We start from the raw sequence: 18513 nt of genomic DNA, 5'->3' as shown, positions 1-18513 counted from the left end.
TCATCTGCAGACCTGAGGTTATTGATATTTCTCCCGGCAATCTTGATTCCAGCTTGTGCCCTAGTGATAAAATTTTATTTCTTATAAATAATTATAAAGGTATCAGGATTTTTTTGATGTTTTTAATCAACTACTCTCACTGAGTTTCAATAATAAATCATTTTCAAGTGACCTCAGAAGCTAAAGCTTCCTAAACCTTCAGTTTTAGTTTAGGAAAAGATGAGCCTACCTAAAAACAATTGATCAGGGGCATCTTTCCTAAGGAAATAAATACCAAGTTCCCTGCTTCAAATTCCCACCCCTCTGATGAATTCTGCCTCAGTCTTATCCTTGACCCCACTCCTAACCCTACTTCTCCCAGCTTTTTTCTTTCACTTTTCAGTTTCTTTCTCAATGAGACCCAGCATATTCTTCAGCTCTCTTTAGGAATACAACCCAGGACATGGCCCTGCCAAAGCAAAAGAAGACAATGAGAATAAAGAGAAATTTGAAGCATTTGGCAATAGCTTCTGGTGTCAAAGGAGGAGAGAAAGAGTAAATGAAAGCCCACTTCTAAAGTGGTGCTTTGTCACTTTACAAAGCATTTGTTTTGTTCATGGTCTCAGTTGAGATTCACTAGATTTCAAGGTTTCTCTTAAGTAGGGTTGATTCTTGGAGGCCACTGTTTTGGTTTGTTTGCTTGCTTTTAACCAAACTGGTTTAAATTCCTCATATTGATCATGCTTCTGTCTTCAGGCTTCTGGGTTCTCGAAGCCCTTGTCCTGGCACATGAGTTTCATATTCTTCTTAGCTTTCTGTCTTCATTTGATTCTGAACAACTATCTATGATTATAGCCTCTACATGAAAGTTAAAGAGGAGAGTGAAGAAGTTTGCTTAAAACTCAACATTCAGAAAACTAAGATCATGGCATCCATTCCCATCACTTTATGGCAAATAGATGGGGAAACAATGGAAGTGACAGATTTATTTTGGGAGGCCCCAAAATCAGTGCAGATGGTGGCTGCAGCCACAAAATTAAAAGACACTTGCTCCTTGGAAGAAAAGCTATGACCAACCTAGACAGCATATTAAAAAGCAGAGACATTACTTTACCAACAAAGGTTCATCTAGTCAAAGCTATGGTTTTTCCAGTAGTCAAGTATGGATGTGAGAGTTAGACCATAAAGAAAGCTGAGCACTGAAGAACTGATGCTGTTGAACTGTGGTGTTGGAGAAGACTCTCGAGAGTCCCTTGGACTGCAAGGAGATCCAACCAGTCCATCCTAAAAAAGATCAGTCCTGGGTGTTCATTGGAGGGACTGATGCTGAAGCTGAAACTTCAATACTTTGGCCACCTGATGAGAAGAACCAGTTCGCTGGAAAAGACCCTGATGCTGGGAAAAACTGAGGACCGGAGGAGAAGGGGACAACAGAGGATGAGATGGTTGGATGGCATCATCGACGCGATGGACAGGAGTTTCAGTAGGTTCTGGGAGTTGGTGATGGACAGGGAGGCCTGGTGTGCTGCAGTCAATGGGGTCGCAAAGAGTTGGATATGACTGAGCGACAGAAATGGTATGGACCTAACAGAAGCAGAAGATATTAAGAAGAGGTGGCAAGAATACACAGAAGAACTGTACAAAAAGGATCTTCATGACCCAGATAATCATGATGATGTGATCACTAATCTAGAGCCCGACATCTTGGAAAGTAAAGTCAAGTGGGCCTTAGAAAGCATCACTACAAACAAAGCTAGTGGAGGTGATGGAATTCCAGTTGAGCTATTTCAAATCCTGAAAGATGATGCTGTGAAAGTGCTACACTCAATATGCCAGCAAATTTGGAAAACTCAGCAATGGCCACAGGACTGGAAAAGGTCACTTTTCATTCCAATCCCAAAGAAAGGCAATGCCAAAGAATGCTCAAACTACCGCACAATTGCACTCATCTCACATGCTAGTAAAGTAATGCTCAAAATTCTCCAAGCCAGGCTTCAGCAATACGTGAACCGTGAACTTCCTGATGTTCAAGCTGGTTTTAGACAAGGCAGAGGAACCAGAGATCAAATTGCCAACATCCGCTGGATCATGGAAAAAGCAAGAGAGTTCCAGAAAAACATCTATTTCTGCTTTATTGACTATGCCAAAGCCTTTGACTGTGTGGATCACAATCAACTGGGGAAAATTCTGAAAGAGATGGGAATACCAGCCCACCTGACCTGCCTCTTGAGAAATCTGTATGCAGGTCAGGAAGCAACAGTTACAACTGGGCATGGAACAACAGACTGGTTCCAAATAGGAAAAGGAGTATGTCAAGGCTGTATATTGTCACCCTGCTTATTTAACTTATATGCAGAGTACATCATGAGAAAAGCTGGACTGGAAGAAACACAAGCTGGAATCAAGATTGCCAGGAGAAATATCAATAACCTCAGATATGCAGATGACACCACCCTTATGGCAGAAAGTGAAGAAGAACTAAAAAGCCTCTTGATGAAACTGAAAGAGGAAAGTGAAAAAGTTGGCTTAAAGCTCAACATTCAGAAAACTAAGATCATGGCATCCGGTCCCATCACTTCATGGGAAATAGACTGGGAAGCAGTGGAAACAGTGTCAGACTTTATTTTGGGGGGCTCAAAAATCACAGATGGTGATTGCAGCCATGAAATTAAAAGCTGCTTACTCCTTGGAAGAAAATTTATGACCAATCTAGATAGTATATTCAAAAGCAGAGACATTACTTTGCCAAGTAAGGTCTGTCTAGTCAAGGCTATGGTTTTTCCAGTGGTCATGCATGGATGTGAGAGTTGGACTGTGAAGAAGGCTGAGTGCCGAAGAATTGATGATTTTGAACTGTGGTGTTGGAGAAGACTCTTGAGAGTCCCTTGGACTGCAAGGAGATCCAACCAGTCCATTCTGAAGGAGATCAACCCTGGGATTTCTTTGGAAGGAATGATGCTAAAGCTGAAACTCCAGTACTTTGGCCACCTCATGCGAAGAGTTGACTCATTGGAAAAGACTGATGCTGGGAGGGATTGGGGACAGGAGGAGAAGGGGACGACAGAGGATGAGATGGCTGGATGGCATCACAGGCTCGATGGACATGAGTCTGAGTGAACTCTGGGAGATGGTGATGGACAGGGAGGCCTGGCGTGCTGTGATTCATGGGGTCGCAAAGAGTCGGACATGACTGAGCGACTGAACTGAACTGAACTGAGCGACTGAACTGAACTGATAGCACTGACATCTTGTAGTCCAGATAATTAACATTTAATATGGCACTATTACCTTGTCTTAGACTTGTTTGCTCAACAGTTTCAGACCCTGAGGCTTATAAAGATTAAGGAAACTGCTCATAACCACACAGCTGGCTAATGACAGAGCAGAAATGAGACTTGTCGTTACCTGAATCCTCATTGAGCCCTCTTTCTACTCTTCTACACCAACTTGGACTAATGGAAAAAGTAGCTGCAGAGCCTCCTACACTTCCCTGTTAGTCCCCACCATACCCTGGGAGTCTGCACTGGCTCCAGTGCCATGCTGAAAGTCAGAATCCTGGGGCACCCCTCCAAATCCAGCCCTCTCCAATGAGTCCTTCCAAAACATAGCATCTTGTGCTCACTCCCTAGTCACCTGGTTCCACTAGAATGAGGGCTGCCAGTTAGACCACCCACACAAATGCTTCCAAAGAGCATTGAGACCAGAACTGAGACCTTTAAATTTACTGACAAGCAAAGCAACACTTCAGCTAGACACAAGATCTAAGTTCGTAGCTCCTTCCATGAACTCACATCCACTGTCCCCACCTCTGATTCGAGTAGACACATCATCCCATCCCATCTAAGAAGACTTGAAGGCAATTTCATCTCTTCCTTGTTTTACTGTAGCAACCTAGGCTTTTACTTATCTAGTCTCTAATGTCACTGTTTCTTCCTTTGAATTTATTCTCCATATCCTACTCTGTAATCATTTATCTCTTTCTCCTGGGTCAGGGCAGCTGGCAATTCATGTCCCATCAAAAGTTTCCCATTTGATTCTAAACACAAGGGTGATAGTAGCAACTTCACTTCTCCTACCCAGATCCCCACCTGGCTTCCTGTGCTTTCAGATCAAACAACCAGTGCCTGTGGCTTATTTTGGCTGACTTCCCTTGGGTTCTTAGAACCCACTTTTCCCAGTGCTTAGAGAGCTAAAATTGCCTGGGAATTTACTTCCCTTTGAGGCAGGCCTTAATGAAAGACAGATGTGAGAGCCTGAAGGTCTGTCTCCCTTCCTTCTGGTTGACACAAATCCAAGGAATAGCTTACACCCACTATAGGATCAAGCTGAAACTACCTTTGCAGAACTTTGGCCAATCCACCACCTTTTATTGGCTTCTTCCCTGTCCTTATACTGCCTCTCTTAATAGCTCTTCCTTAATAAATCACTTCACATAAATCTTCATGTCAGAGTCTGCTACTAGGAAACTCAAGTTAGGCAAAAGGCTTTAAAATAATCTTTTTTTTTTTTTTTTTTTTTACTCTAACATCAAAGGTTCTGGATACCAAGAGCCCATAGTAAGTAGCTACAGCCCCTCTGTCCAGTCTTGAGCCTGAGTAGTTGTCAATTATTCATCCACCCTTTTAGATTTTCTAGTACTCCTCATGATAATACATAGAAAATTCCAATTCTCCTGACATAACCGGGGCCACATATTTAATTGTAATGCCCATGCCAGTCTCAAAGACAAAATTCTACATTGCTGTAAGGACATACAGGCCCTGGAGTTGAATTAATTTAAATTTTAAAGAGATCTTTTCCCTACCGATAATCAAAGTCAAAACTGCTCTGGTGGTGGTACATGCTTTCACCAAATTGTTGTACAGTCGCTCAGTCACGTCTGACTCTTTGTGACCCCATGGACTGCAGCACGCCAGCTTCCCTGTCCTTCACCATCTCCTGCAGCTTGCTCAAACTCATGTCCATTGAGTCGGTGATGCCATTCAACCATCTTGTCCTCTGTTGTCCCCTTCTCCTTTTGCCTTCAATCTTTCCCAGCATCAGAGGCTTTTCTAAGGAGTTGGCTCTTCACATTAGGTGGCCAAAATATTGGAACTTCAGCTTCAGCATCAGTCCTTCCAATGAATATTCAGGGTTGATTTCCTTTAGGATTGACTGGTTTGATCTTCTTGCTGTACAAGAGACTCTCAAGAGTCTTCCCCAACACCACGGATCAAAAGCATCAATTCTTTGGTGTTCAGGCTTCTTTATGGTCCGACTCTCACATCCACACATGACTATTGGAAAAGCCATAGCTTTGACTATATGGACCTTTGTCAGGAAAGTAATGTCTGCTTTTTAATACGCTGTCTAGGTTTGTGATAGCTTTTCTTCCAAACAAGATGTCACCCTGAATGGTCAGTTTTCCATTTCCACCATCTATTTTGCCACCTGATTATTAGCCAGGGTTCTTGGCTTGTATTTTTAGGTGCTTGTTCAGAGGCCCTCATGTTAATCTAACTTATTCTCTGTTGCTAAATTCTTACAGATGTTGAATTGAGCCACTTAAATTTCTAACCAGAGTTCATCTGTGATGATACACTATACCTGTCAACTAGAGAGAGCATTCCACAGCAGCTATTGCTTTCATTTTCCCTAGTCTTTCCTGTATCATTGGCTATGAAGCCTACACCAGCATCAAGCTATATCTTGGAAAACCTCCAAACCTCCCCCCAAATCTTCAGACCAACAAAAAAAATCAAAACATGCCCATAGGAACTGTGTACTAGGGAGCAAACTGGAAATGCTACCTGCCCCTCCACTCTAATGGCCATCTGTTCCTAATACCAACAACCAAATCAAGCCAAGAAAAGGCAGAGGAACCAGAGATCAAATTGCCAACATCCGCTGGATCATGGAAAAGCAAGAGAGTTCCAGAAAAACATCTATTTCTGCTTTATTGACTATGCCAAAGCCTTTGACCGTGTGGATCACAATCAACTGGGGAAAATTCTGAAAGAGATGGGAATACCAGACCACCTGACCTGCCTCTTGAGAAACCTGTATGCAGGTCAGGAAGCAACAGTTAGAACTGGACATGGAACAACAGACTGGTTCCAAATAAGAAAAGGAGTACATCAAGGCTGTATATTGTCACCCTGCTTATTTAACTTATATGCAGGGTACATCATGAGAAACTCTGGGCTGGAAGAAACACAAGCTGGAATCAAGATTCCCTGGAGAAATATCAATAACCTCAGATATGCAGATGACACCACCCTTATGGCAGAAAGTGAAGAGAAACTAAAAGCCTCTTGATGAAAGTGAAAGAGGAGAGTGAAAAAGTTGGCTTAAAACTCAACATTCAGAAAACAAAGATCATGGCATCTGGTCCCATCACTTCATTGGAAATAAAAAACTCAGATGATACTTAAGTATTCATGACTGTGCTGTCTTAACTCAGTGTTGAATCATGATTAACAACTCTGAATTCCCTTTTATGAGCAGTTTGCTAAGCCCTCACCTCAACCATTTCCCTTATCAGGCTATGATAACCTGGGTTACAATAGGCACATACCCAACTTCCAGAGGGCTTCCCTTGTGGCTCAGCTGGTAAAGAATCCACCTGCAATGTGGGAGACCTGGGTTTGAGTCCTGGGTTGGGAAGATCCTCTGGAGAAGGGAAAGGCTACCCCCTCTAGTATTTTGGCCTGGAGATTCACAAATAGTCGGACACGACTGAGTGACTTCACTTTCACAACTTCCAGAGACGCCCCCAGATACGTAGTCCCTTCTTCCCAGTGCCTGTGGAACTACTCAAGAGACCAGTCCTCAGGAAGCCCAGGAAACCTAGCCAACTCCACCCCACTCTGCTTGACATTTGTAAACTGCCCCCTACAATTCAAGCTCACTATTACCCTGTGTCAGGTGCAGTCTCCTGTTGGGGGGGGGCGGTTCTCTTATTTGGAACTTTGAGTAATGGAGTTCTGCCTCTCATCTAATGAGTGACTTTATGTTGTGTCCCACCATCCAAGAAAGCTGTAATCATACCTAAGATCATATAATTATGACACAAAAGCCGGACAGGAAACACTCTAATCAAAATAAAAGTATCGTCTATAAATGGACAGTGTGAAATTCTGTGCCATGGATGGGCTGCAGTGAGAACATCACAGTACCGTTTCCTCAATATTCCTGCCAAAGGTGCATAATCTGAATTGACTCGAGAGAACATCATACAGATGCAGTTGTGGGCCATTCCAGGGAGTAACCGGGTAATCAAGGTCATGAAAGGCATCAGTTGTCCCCAAACCATCACAGCTTTTTCACGTGCCAAAGGAATATTGGTCCAGTCTACTCAGCAGGAACCTGAGGGAGATGGTAGTGCCCACCATGCCCTCTCGGCTAGGCACACACTTGGCACACACAGCATCCTCATTTGCCCATGGACTGGTATCAATACCACATATATATGCCCCTTCCTAACCTATTTTCTCTCCAGTCATGTTTTTCACTGTTTCTGAACCCTTTGATCTGTAACCTCATATTGGACCTTGATTTCTGATTTTCTGAGTATGAACCTAAGCGTCATGCACCATTTTGTATTCCCGAGCATCCTAGCGCACTGTACCCTAGGTGGGGTATCCAGAACTCCAGTGTGTGCCCTGATTCTTATTTTGCCTAAGAGCCCTGCTATAGTCCCATTCCCAGAATAAGTGAGAGTCTGATACAGATGTTTTCTGTGTCCCCTACTGGTTCAAATTGGATTTACTTTCATACTACAGTGTTATAGTAATACTGATTTTCATAACTTAAAGAAGATACATAGAAAAACATGGTAACCTCCATCTACTTTGTCAAATGAAGCTTTAGAATCATAATTGGCAATTATTTTTTCCATATATGAAGTTCTGAATTCATTAGTAAGTAATCTATCTAAAATTTACCTTAACAGTAGATATAATTTTCATTTGAATACATAGTGGAGCTTCTGAATTACAATTTTACTTCAAAATATGATGAACACAAATCAACTTTAAGGTAGTTTCAACCATGATTTGTTGGCTCAAAGTATACTTGAGGATTTTATGAAACAGCCTCATTTTTATATCTCTCTGTGTATGTCTCAAAGAACCAAATCAAGGAGTGGACAAATTTGTGCAAAAGAAGAGATATCCCCTGCTCTGAAGATTATTCCCTTATGAATATCCTGGGAGAAGCAGTGACAATTCGAGCCTGGAATATTGCTGGATTACCTTCTGACTCATTTTCTATTGATAACGGGATTATCATAATGTAAGGAAATTTTTTTCTCACAAATGTTCTCTGTCAGTCAATAGATTTATTTATCTGTATACCTTTTTTTTTAATGCAGCTAAGTAAACTTTTATAGTATTGAAAAAATTGCTTAACAAATTAGTTAAATTAAATATGGATGAGCGCATCCTTCTCCAATTAATGTTGGAGCAGTTGAGTATTGGCTGCTGCTGCTGCTAAGTCCCTTCAGTCGTGTCCGACTCTGTGCAACCCCATAGACAGCAGCCCACCAGGCTCCCCTGTCCCTGGGATTCTCCAGGCAAGAACACTGGAGTGGGTTGCCATTTCCTTCTCCAATGCATGAAAGTGAAAAGTGAAAGTGAAGTCGTTCAGTCGTGTCCGACTCTTAGCGACCCCATGGACTGCAGCCTACCAGGCTCCTCTGTCCATGGGATTTTGGAGATAGTAGTAACTAAACTGAAAACCTCAGATGACTTTTGCTTAATTTTTAATCAATTTTTAGCAAATAGCGCAAAACCCTGCCATAAGTAAGTGAAGTCCCAAATTTTTATTCTCATAGAACACAGGGTTTTGTTATTGTAGGTTAATGAAACATCCAGGGGTAAGTTTGTGGTGATGATGTCTTGGTCCCTGCTGGGTGTGGGACCACCTTATGTGGTATTTCTGGGTCCTGGACTGATTGGGGCTTTTCAAAAAGTGGTGCTATTCCTAGAATCTCCTGGTTAGTAGATAAAACCCATGGAGATGAGGTTGGGAGGATACTGGAGGCTCATCCAACCTTGCCTTTCCTTGGGGTCTTGCCTTTCAGAAGCCAAGGACTTTACTCTGCCCTACTGTGAGGACAATTATTAATTGTGTTATTTTCAAGGTCACATTATGAAGGGTCTTCTATCACTGGTCCAGTCTTCTTGGAGGTTTTAGCATGTTAGGAATAGCACAAGTAAACCATCAGTAGGAAACATTCAGTTTTGTGTTACGTGTTTTGATTAGTTGTTAGTTTACTACTGAAAAAATACTTGATATGACATTATTAAAGTAAAAATGGTTGAGGCATGTAAATTTTTAAAATAGAATTAGCCACTATGGGTAAAAACCAGTTATTATTAAGTTTTTATGAGTAATATTTATGAAAATTATTCTACAAATTAAAATTATAGTGAACAAATTTCTGAACTGTTCAGCAAATGATGCTGACATATGGATTTTTATAGCATTCATTTACTGGACTATTGTAAAAGGACTAAACTTTCCTTGGAAATACTACTCAGCCACAAAAAAGATGAAATCTTGCCACTTGTAACAAAATGGATGGACCTTGAGGGTATTATGCTAAGTGAAATAAGTCAGATGGAAAAAGACAAATACTGTATGTTTTCACTCCTGTGTGAAATATTAAATAAGTAAGTAGATAAATAATAAACAAAACAAGCAAACACATGGATACAGAGAGCAAAGTGGTTACCAGAGAGGAAGGAGTGTGAGGGGAAGGTGAGATAGGTCAAGGGAATCAAAGGTTTGGTAATGAATGGAAACTAATCCTTTGGTGGTGAGCATGCTGCAGAAGTCAAAATGTAATATTGTGCAAGTAACAATGATAATAAAATTTTATTTTAAAAATTTCAGTAGAAAAATAAAGTCTACCTTTTACCTTGTCCAGCTAGACCAATTATCTTCAGCCTAAATAATAGTCCAGTTGTTGTTCTTGTTGTTGCTGCTGCTGTTTTCCTCTCAGAAAAAACCTTTGCTCTTCCCAAACAGTTGGGAAAATAATGGATCATGTCCCATATAGTAGTAGTTATGCATTTATTATTTTGATTTGCGATTTATATACCTTTGTTCTACCTAGTAGGACATCTAAACCTATTCCTATAACTGTTATGTATTCAGTGGAGAGTAATATACTTGTTAGTTTCTAGCAAATAAATACCCTTTCTTTTAGGTCCAGTCATATTTCAATAATACTGGAACTGTTGATGAATATTTCCGCTTTTAAGATTCCAAATCTTTCAGTGATTATTTTTCAAGATGAACTCCCACTTAAGGAAGTAGAAGAAGCTTTAATGAGCCATAAACCCCTATGTGTTTGCTATGTTTGTAAAAGTGTTGTATTATTAGGAAGAAGTAATGGTAGAAACCTTACTAAGAAGGAAATAGTAACATTTTTCATTCTTGGCTTTTTTTGTCAATGATTTTGGTAATCTTTTACTGAGAGGTTTCAGGAAATAGGTTAATGTGATCATTTTGAGGGCCTCCCAGGTGGCTCAATGGTAAAGAATCCATCTACCAGTGTAGGAGATACAGGTTTTTATCCCTGACTGGGAAGATTTCCTATAGTAGGAAATGACAATAGGCTCCAGTATTCTTGCCTGGAAAATTTCTTGGACAGAAGAGCCTGGCAGGCTACAGCCCAGAAAGGGTTACAAAGATTCGGACACAACTGGGGGAGTGAGCACGCATGCTTGATCATTTTGAAGTATCAGGTAAGTCTTCCTTGTCAGTGTCTTCTTCCTTCCCCAGAGATACTTACTTGATAATAATATCTAATACAGGGCACTTACTAAAGACCTGATTTTGTGTTAGGTACTTTTCACATACTATCCCAGCTGAGGGAGGAGTCGATAATTTAGGAAACTGGAAGAATATATAAAATTTGGACAAGTTAGAACATACTTAACTTTTTGAGCTGCTGACACTTGAAGGTCCTTGGCTAATCAGAATTTCAAGGACTAGTGATAACATTGAATGTAACTGGATAATATCTGAATGTTTCACAGGAAAAGTATTGAGATTATTTAGCAACTTGGTGAGTAGGTCAGACCTATATCTAATATAACTCTGCTTCTAAAAAATGTCTTTAAGTTTTCATTTCTACGGGAGTTGTATAAATTAGGTTTATTTCAGCAGCAATAATTACTGAAAAGAACACCCACCTTTATTTGTATGTTTTGATCTAATTTTGTGTATGTATGTATATGTGTGTAAAGAGGAAAATAGCAAAATCCTTTGAAATGCACCACTGCTATGTATCTAAATTCCTTCCTTCCATGCAGACTTCATATATCATCATGTTGTTCAGTCACTAAGTCGTGTCTGACTGTTTGTGACCCCATGGACTGCAGCCCGCCAGGCTTCCCTGTCCTTCACTATCTCTCAGAGTTTTCTCAAACTCATGTCCATTGAGTTGATGATGTCATCCAACCATGGTGTGGTTGATATCATGAAATTATATGTAACAGATTATTATTTTTCTGTTTTTCATCTTATTTTTGTTGCCCTCTTCCCCATTTCTTGTTATTTTAGAATATTTGAATGATCCACCGTTTTTAGTATCCCATTTTAATTTTTCGATTTTTAACTATAATACTTTGCATTATTTTTCAGTACAAATTTTCACAATCTATCTAGAGATGTTTTACCAATTCAGTTAAAACATAGAAGCCTTGTAACTGTACAAGTCCCCTCCACCCTCCCCTGATTATGCTGTTGTAGTCATATGTATTACAAGCGTTGAAACTCTGCCCCTCCACCCACACTCAGTGTTTTGCCTCAGTATTCATATACATTTGAAAGAACGTAAGAGGGGGAAATAGCCTGTTCTATTTACCATTTTTGCTCCTCCTTTATTTCTAAAATTCACTGTAGCATCATTTCCCCTAAGGGTGAAGAACTTTAGCATTAGCATCTGTTTAGAGCAGATCTGCTGGCCCATAATTTTGAGAATATCTTCATTTTGCCTTTATTCTTAAAAGATATTTTCAGTGGACATGAAATGCTGGGTTGACAGTTCTTTTCTTTCAACACTTTAAATATGTTCTACTGTGTTCTGGTTCCATGAATTCTGATATAAAATCTGCAGTCTTTTGAATAATTGTCATCTAAATGTAATATAGCATTACTCTCCGATGCTTTAAAAATATTTTTTTTTTCAAATCTTTGGTTCTCAGCAGTTTGATTATAATGAAGCTGGGTGTGGGTGGGGGGTTTTTGGTTTTTTAGTTTCTCCTTTTCAGAATTGAGTTTTGTGAAGCTGTAAATTTATGTGTTTCACTGAATTTAGGAAAGTTTCAACAGTTTTTTCAAATATGTTTTCCACACCAATGTCTTTCTTCTTTCTGGCCCAAATGACACGAATGTTAAATTTTTAAATATTTTCTCACAAGTCTTTGAGACTCTATTTCATTTTTGCTATCCTTTTTATTATTCAAATTGGATAATTTTTATTCATAGGTCATCAAGTTCACTGATTGTCTACTATTGAGTTCTTACAGTGAAATTTTTATTTCAGATATTATCCTTTTCAGTTCTAAAATTTTCATTTGATTCTTGTCATACTTTCTATTTATCTGCTAGAATATCTCTTTCCATTTGTTTTTAAAAGTACTCACCTTTACCAAATGCAGTGTTGTTATAATAACTGCTTTAAAGGGTTTTTTCCTGATAATTCTAGCATCTGTTTCTTTGAGAATTAGTCACATGCTGGTTCTTTGTATATTGAGTAATTTTGGATTGAATCCTCTTATAGCAGCCTGAACAGGTTATGACACCCCTCAGACTCTATGCACAACAGAGGTCCCTTTTTCCAGCTCTTCTATCCCGAGAGAGAGATTTTCACTCAGTGTTTTAGGTGACTTTGTCACCACCGCTCCGCTGTGGTAATGCTGTGATGTGGCAGGGCTGGCCCGCGGGTAGGGGAGAGAGAACAGAGAGATCCGCTCAGTGCTCTCTGGCTCACACGTGATTCTTTTCAGTCTTCTGTTTTGAGTTTCTGCTACCTGTGCTGCTGCACAGTCCCCTGCATTAGGCCTATTCTCAGATCGAAACCGGAAGAGAGAGAAAACACACACGGGCACGCACACATGTGCAAGAAAGTCGCCACTCCCTTACTGGTCATTCCTCAAGCTTTAACTTTTCTTCCATTCACTTCTTATCACTTACTTTTTAGAATCCGCAAATTGTTGATTTTTGTATTTTATCCCACTGCCTTCAGTGCACTCAGTGACAGATACAGGCTCTAATGAACTTCGCCAAGTTTGGTCAACACCAGAAGTCCTTTCTGCTGATTTTGAGATGGTGTTCTTTGGACCAGTATTCTTCATTCAGGTGTAATCTCTTATAAACTGTCCATTTTAAGAATGTGTTAATTTATATGGTCTTTGTCAGATTTTTTTTTTTTTTTTTGCTGTTGCTACTTTAGTGGATTATCATATGCAAACTTTATTTGATTTAGGAAAAGAGGATAAAGAAGAGTCAGCATGGTTCCTCCCTCGGGATATATAATTTAGTGGAGTGATGCAGCTAATAAATTAGACAATTACTATAATAAAATATTATCATTATACAAAAGTACATAAATGTAATATGGATGAATGGCTAAAGAAGTTCCATGAGAAAAGATATCAAGACAGGCTTTATGGACTGACAGCATTTGAGTTTCCCATGAAATGTGAACATGAGAGGGTGGGACGAGGTACATTTTGGACAAAGAAACATCATGAACATGGCATTGTACCTAAAAAAAATGTGCAAGTAACCGAAGGAAGAGTGAGTCATTTTAGTTTCTTTAGGGAAGCATAAATGCTGTCTAATGCTCACATAATCCTCCAACCTTAAATATATTTCTAAAGTGTATGACAGAATGAAATCTTAGATATGTTTTGTTTCTAATTTCCCTCTCACTTCGTTTAGTTTCTTATGGATAGGATCCCCTTTTTGTTAGTTTGTTGCATCTAAGATATTGCACTATTCTTTTGGTCTCATTTCTTCCTCAATAGAATTAATATTATAACATGAGTTCTGTCCCCTCACCCACTACGAAATCATATGTTGAAGATATAATCCACTATGTTATTATATCTGGAGATAGGGCCTTCAAGGTGATGGTTAAGGTTAAATAAGGTCATAAGTATAGAACCTTTTTCCAGTGAGAATGGTGTCCTCCTAAGAAGGAGAGATACAATGGACATACCTGCAGAGCAAAGGCCACCTGAGGACACAGCAAGAGGTCTGTGTTTTCTGCAAACCAAGGACAGAGACCTCTCCCAGCACCTTGATCTTGAACTTCCAGCCTCCAGAGATGGTAGAAAATAAATTTCTGTTAAGACAGTCTGTGGTAGTTTGTTATGGCTGCCCAAGCTGATTAATACATTATATAATGCTAATATTGGAGAAGTGTGGTTACTTCCATTTGGGACAAATTATCCAATGAAATTCTAAGTTTGTGTTATAATGAGATGGAAATGAATATATTATCCTGATTCACCCCCAGCTTTTTTTTCTTTTGTCCCAGTCACCTTTTATTTCCTCCTCCTGCTCTTCCAATGCTCTGCATGCATTTGCTGTGCTCATTTATGAAAGAGTACTCTTCCCTAAAGAGTATCTTTAGGGAAACTGGCCAAAGTGACAACTTGTGTTTATTGAAACTTCTAAGAAAAAGAAAAAGAATGGTAATCTTAATGCTGTTTACATTTCACAGAAAGTAGAAAGCTATGTGGTTGGATACTATGTCCAGATGGCTGAAACTGGTTAACTCTTTGTGACCCAACAACACCCTGAACTGTAAACTGGGTGCCTTGTGGTGGTTCACTGCTCTTGTTCTTATCCTGAAAAAGGAGATATGAGTGAGAATAAAGCAATAAGTATGAGCTCTCTCATGGGGCAAACCCTGACTTTCATAGAGTATATTTTTGTCCATAAGAAGCTCACACTGTCTGGGCAAGTATGTAATGAACTATTGGCTTGGCAAAAAAAAAAAAAAATCACTTGGGTTTTTTCATAAGATCTTATGAAAAACTCAAATGAATTTTTGATCAACCCAATACAAATGTGACATTAAGTTTACAAGTGCTTGAAGTTACTGGGTCAAAAATTGTGTTAACACTTAAGGGTTGATTGTCATTATGAAGGTTAGATGATACAAAACTTTGCTTCACATCTTTATTTTTTTAGACCATTATATCTTTAATGGTCTAAATTTCAAAGAGATATGATGTCTCCATCTTTTCTCTTTCCCTCTTGTACAAATGATAGCAGACTGAAGATGCAGAAATGAAGTGGCTTGCCCAAGGTCACAAGAGTGATAAACAGCAGGGCCTAGTGAAGAATTGGAGTTTCCTGATTTCTGGTACTCTTGACGGTTATGATTGTGATTTAAGTAGCAAGAACAGCAAACATTTTCAAAAATATCCTTTAACATTTAAGAAATTGTAATTTTCCAAAAAGAGTAAAAGAACTTGTGTTAAGTTTGCCAGATGGCTTTTATAGTTGTCATTCTAGTAGCCTGTTCAATTTAAATGTCTCTGCTTCAAGAACTACAGTTTCTCAAAACAAGTTACAAAATAAAATAACACTATAAAGTATAAACTGTAAGAAAGTGATACATGCATCTTTAAATAGAGATGAATTGTGACTTGACCAGCGTTGTCTTCCCTTCCCTTTCAGGAATGCAAGAAGGTGGCCTCTGATGATAGATCCTCAAGGTCAGGCTAATAAATGGATCAAGAACATGGAAAAAACCAATAGTCTTCACCTTATTAAATTAAGTGACCCTGACTATGTCAGAACTTTGGAAAACTGCATCCAGTTTGGTACCCCTGGTATGTAGTTGAACAATAAGCATGCATTACAGAAATATCTGGAAAGGGCACAGTTAAACCCCAAATGACATAGGGTTTTTTTAAAGGTATTTGAGTCAGGCTCATCTTAAATGATTACTCTGTTAATATCTTTCATTATTTACTGATAATGAATCAAGTGAGAACTTTAGAGGTTATAACTCTAACAGGTTAGGATGCTTTCCTTGTCCCAAGATTCATTTGAGATGTGTCTTCTAATTTAAATTAGCTGATTTCTAGTATAGCTAATTTAGCTGTTGTAATTTTTGTCTGTTGTTTGCCCTTCCTTAGTTCTCATGATAGCTCTACTTCTGCAATGAAAACGGCCACTTGATATGCCAAAAATATTTTAACACATTAATCTAAATATTTCTTTATTCTTCTCTCTACTTATACTTATCCTACAAAAGTGGCAGAGATGTAGGTATACATTTTATGTGTCGGACTTGCCATTTATACTGGAGAAATTAAAAACATGCCAAGAATTTTTCAATGAAGTTCTATACACAGGCCACACCTGTGTACATAAACCAAAGTACTTATGATTTGAGTACATTGGGGTTATTAGCCCCATTTTGAATCCATACTGTCTATCAAATTTTGACTATGTACCTGACCAAGTAAACTGTCAGCATTAGGAAAGGACAACATGTTTAGCCCCAGGACAAGTTAAGCAAATCCCAGTTGCTAATAGAACCAGTGACACATGGAAAGAATAAAAACAGATATACCAAACAGACTTACTGACAGTTTATTTTTGCATATTAATATATTAATTGCAGTTTTAGGCTTGGTTTGGATAAGAATGAGGTGAAAAAATCTTAGTCTACCTATGAAATGTTGTGTTTATATATATGGACACACGAACACTTACACAAGTAGTATTTCATTCATCTGACTGGTGTTCTTATAGTATAATGATATAGAGTTACCAAAAAAGAGGCAACCTGATCTCTGTATCAGATATTTTGCTTGTTTCATGGGCAGGATCAGACAATATATCTGTTATCAAAGTAGAAATTGAACATACTTCACTAACCCTTGTTAGGACCACTGTGCCCTGGCTCTGGAATCAGAGTACCTGCCTCTTTTACTCAGTACTTGGTTCAGTCACCTTTCTGAGACTCAATTTCCCCATTTATATTTTGTGCAAGGAAGAAATGAGTTACTGTAATTTGGGTACTTATGACAGTGTCTGATAAAATCAACTTTTATTAGTTTTTTGTTTGGGATTTACTGTGTGGTTTATCTATCAGTTTAGTTCATTTCAGTGCTTAGTCATGTCCAACTCTATGCAAGCCCATGAACTGCAGCATGCCAGGCTTCCCTGTTCTTCACCAACTTCTGAAGCTTGCTCAAACTCACATCCATTGAGTCCATGATACCATCCAACCATCTCATCCTCTGTTGTCTCCTTCTCCTCCTGCCTTCAACGTTTCCCAGCATCAGGGTCTTTTCCAGTGAGTCAGTTCTTTGCATCAGGTGGCCAGAGTATTGAAGTGGAGCTTCAGCTTCAGCATCAGTCCTTCCAATGAATATTCAGGACTGATTTCCTTTAGGATGGACTGGTTGGATCTCCTTGCAGTCCAAGGGACTCTCAAGAGTCTTCTCCAGTACCACGGTTCAAAAGCATCAATTCTTTGGTGCTCAGCCTTCTTTACGGTCCATCTCTCACATCCATACATGACTACTGGAAACACCATAATTTTGACTAGATGGACCTTTGTTGGCAAAGTAACATCTCTGCTTTCTAATAGGAAAGCATTTTTTGTCATAGCTTTTCTTCCAAGGATCAAGCGTCTTTTAATCTCGTGGATACAGTCACCAGTTGCACTAATTTTGGAGCACAAGAAAATGAATTTTGTCACAGTTTCCCCATCTATTTATCATGAAGTGATGGGACCAGATGCCATGATCTTAGTTTTTTGAATGTTGTGTTTCAAGCCAACTTTTTCATATATTACCTCTTAATTACATTAGAATCATACATAGTTACATATAATATAGTTTGTATAATGAGAAAGGCCATACAGACAATCTGTGCAGTGTTTTTTAAACTATGGGTCACAACTGTAGCAGAGAGAACCAACTTAGTGGGTCATGACCAGCATTTGTAAATGAAATGCAGTGGAGTAAAACATATTAAGCTATATAGCACAGAGTAAAGTAAGCATTATTTCATGAAACTGTAAAAGTTTTATATGCACATGTGAAGAGTAGATCAAGATTTAAAATGTATTTCTTACTTGGAGTTGTGACCACAAAAGTCTGAAATCTAATAGTAATTCTAATCAGTCAGTTCAGTTGCTTAGTCGTGTCCGACTCTTTGCGACCCCATGAATTGCAACACGCCAGGCCTCCCTGTCCATCACCATCTCCCAGAGTTCACTCAAACTCACATACGTCGAGTCAGTGATGACATCCAGCCATCTCATCCTCTGTCGTCCCCTTCTCCTCCTGCCCCTAATCCCTCCCAGCATCAGAGTCTTTTCCAATGAGTCAACTCGTCACATGAGGTGGCCAAAGTACTGGAGTTTCAGCTTTAGCATCATTCCTTCCAAAAGAACACCCAGGGCTGATCTCCTTCAGAATGGACTGGTTGGATCTCCTTGCAGTCCAAGGGACTCTTAAGAGTCTTCTCCAACACCACAGTTCAAAAGCATCAATT

The 18513-nt window shown here is 39.2% G+C and overlaps 1 protein-coding gene across 3 annotated transcripts in view; it reads left to right on the top strand.

Annotated features, from left to right (window-relative positions):
• DNAH7 (dynein axonemal heavy chain 7) overlaps positions 1–18513 on the top strand; it is a 266322-nt gene that overhangs the window by 176639 nt on the left and 71170 nt on the right. For all 3 annotated transcript variants that reach the window (XR_006058804.2, XM_042244009.2, XM_004004780.6), the window contains 2 exons: positions 8090–8253; positions 15673–15827. Coding sequence is in view for 2 of the 3 variants with exons in the window: in XM_042244009.2 (XP_042099943.1) it covers positions 8090–8253; positions 15673–15827 (319 nt within the window). In the remaining variant the exon portion in view is untranslated. The remainder of the gene's footprint in view (positions 1–8089; positions 8254–15672; positions 15828–18513) is intronic.

Source organism: Ovis aries, chromosome 2 (genome assembly GCF_016772045.2).
Source record: "Ovis aries strain OAR_USU_Benz2616 breed Rambouillet chromosome 2, ARS-UI_Ramb_v3.0, whole genome shotgun sequence".
NCBI lineage: Eukaryota > Metazoa > Chordata > Mammalia > Artiodactyla > Bovidae > Ovis > Ovis aries.
The sequence above is the reverse complement of the archived record's forward strand: the minus strand, read 5'-3'. Positions and strand labels throughout refer to the sequence as shown.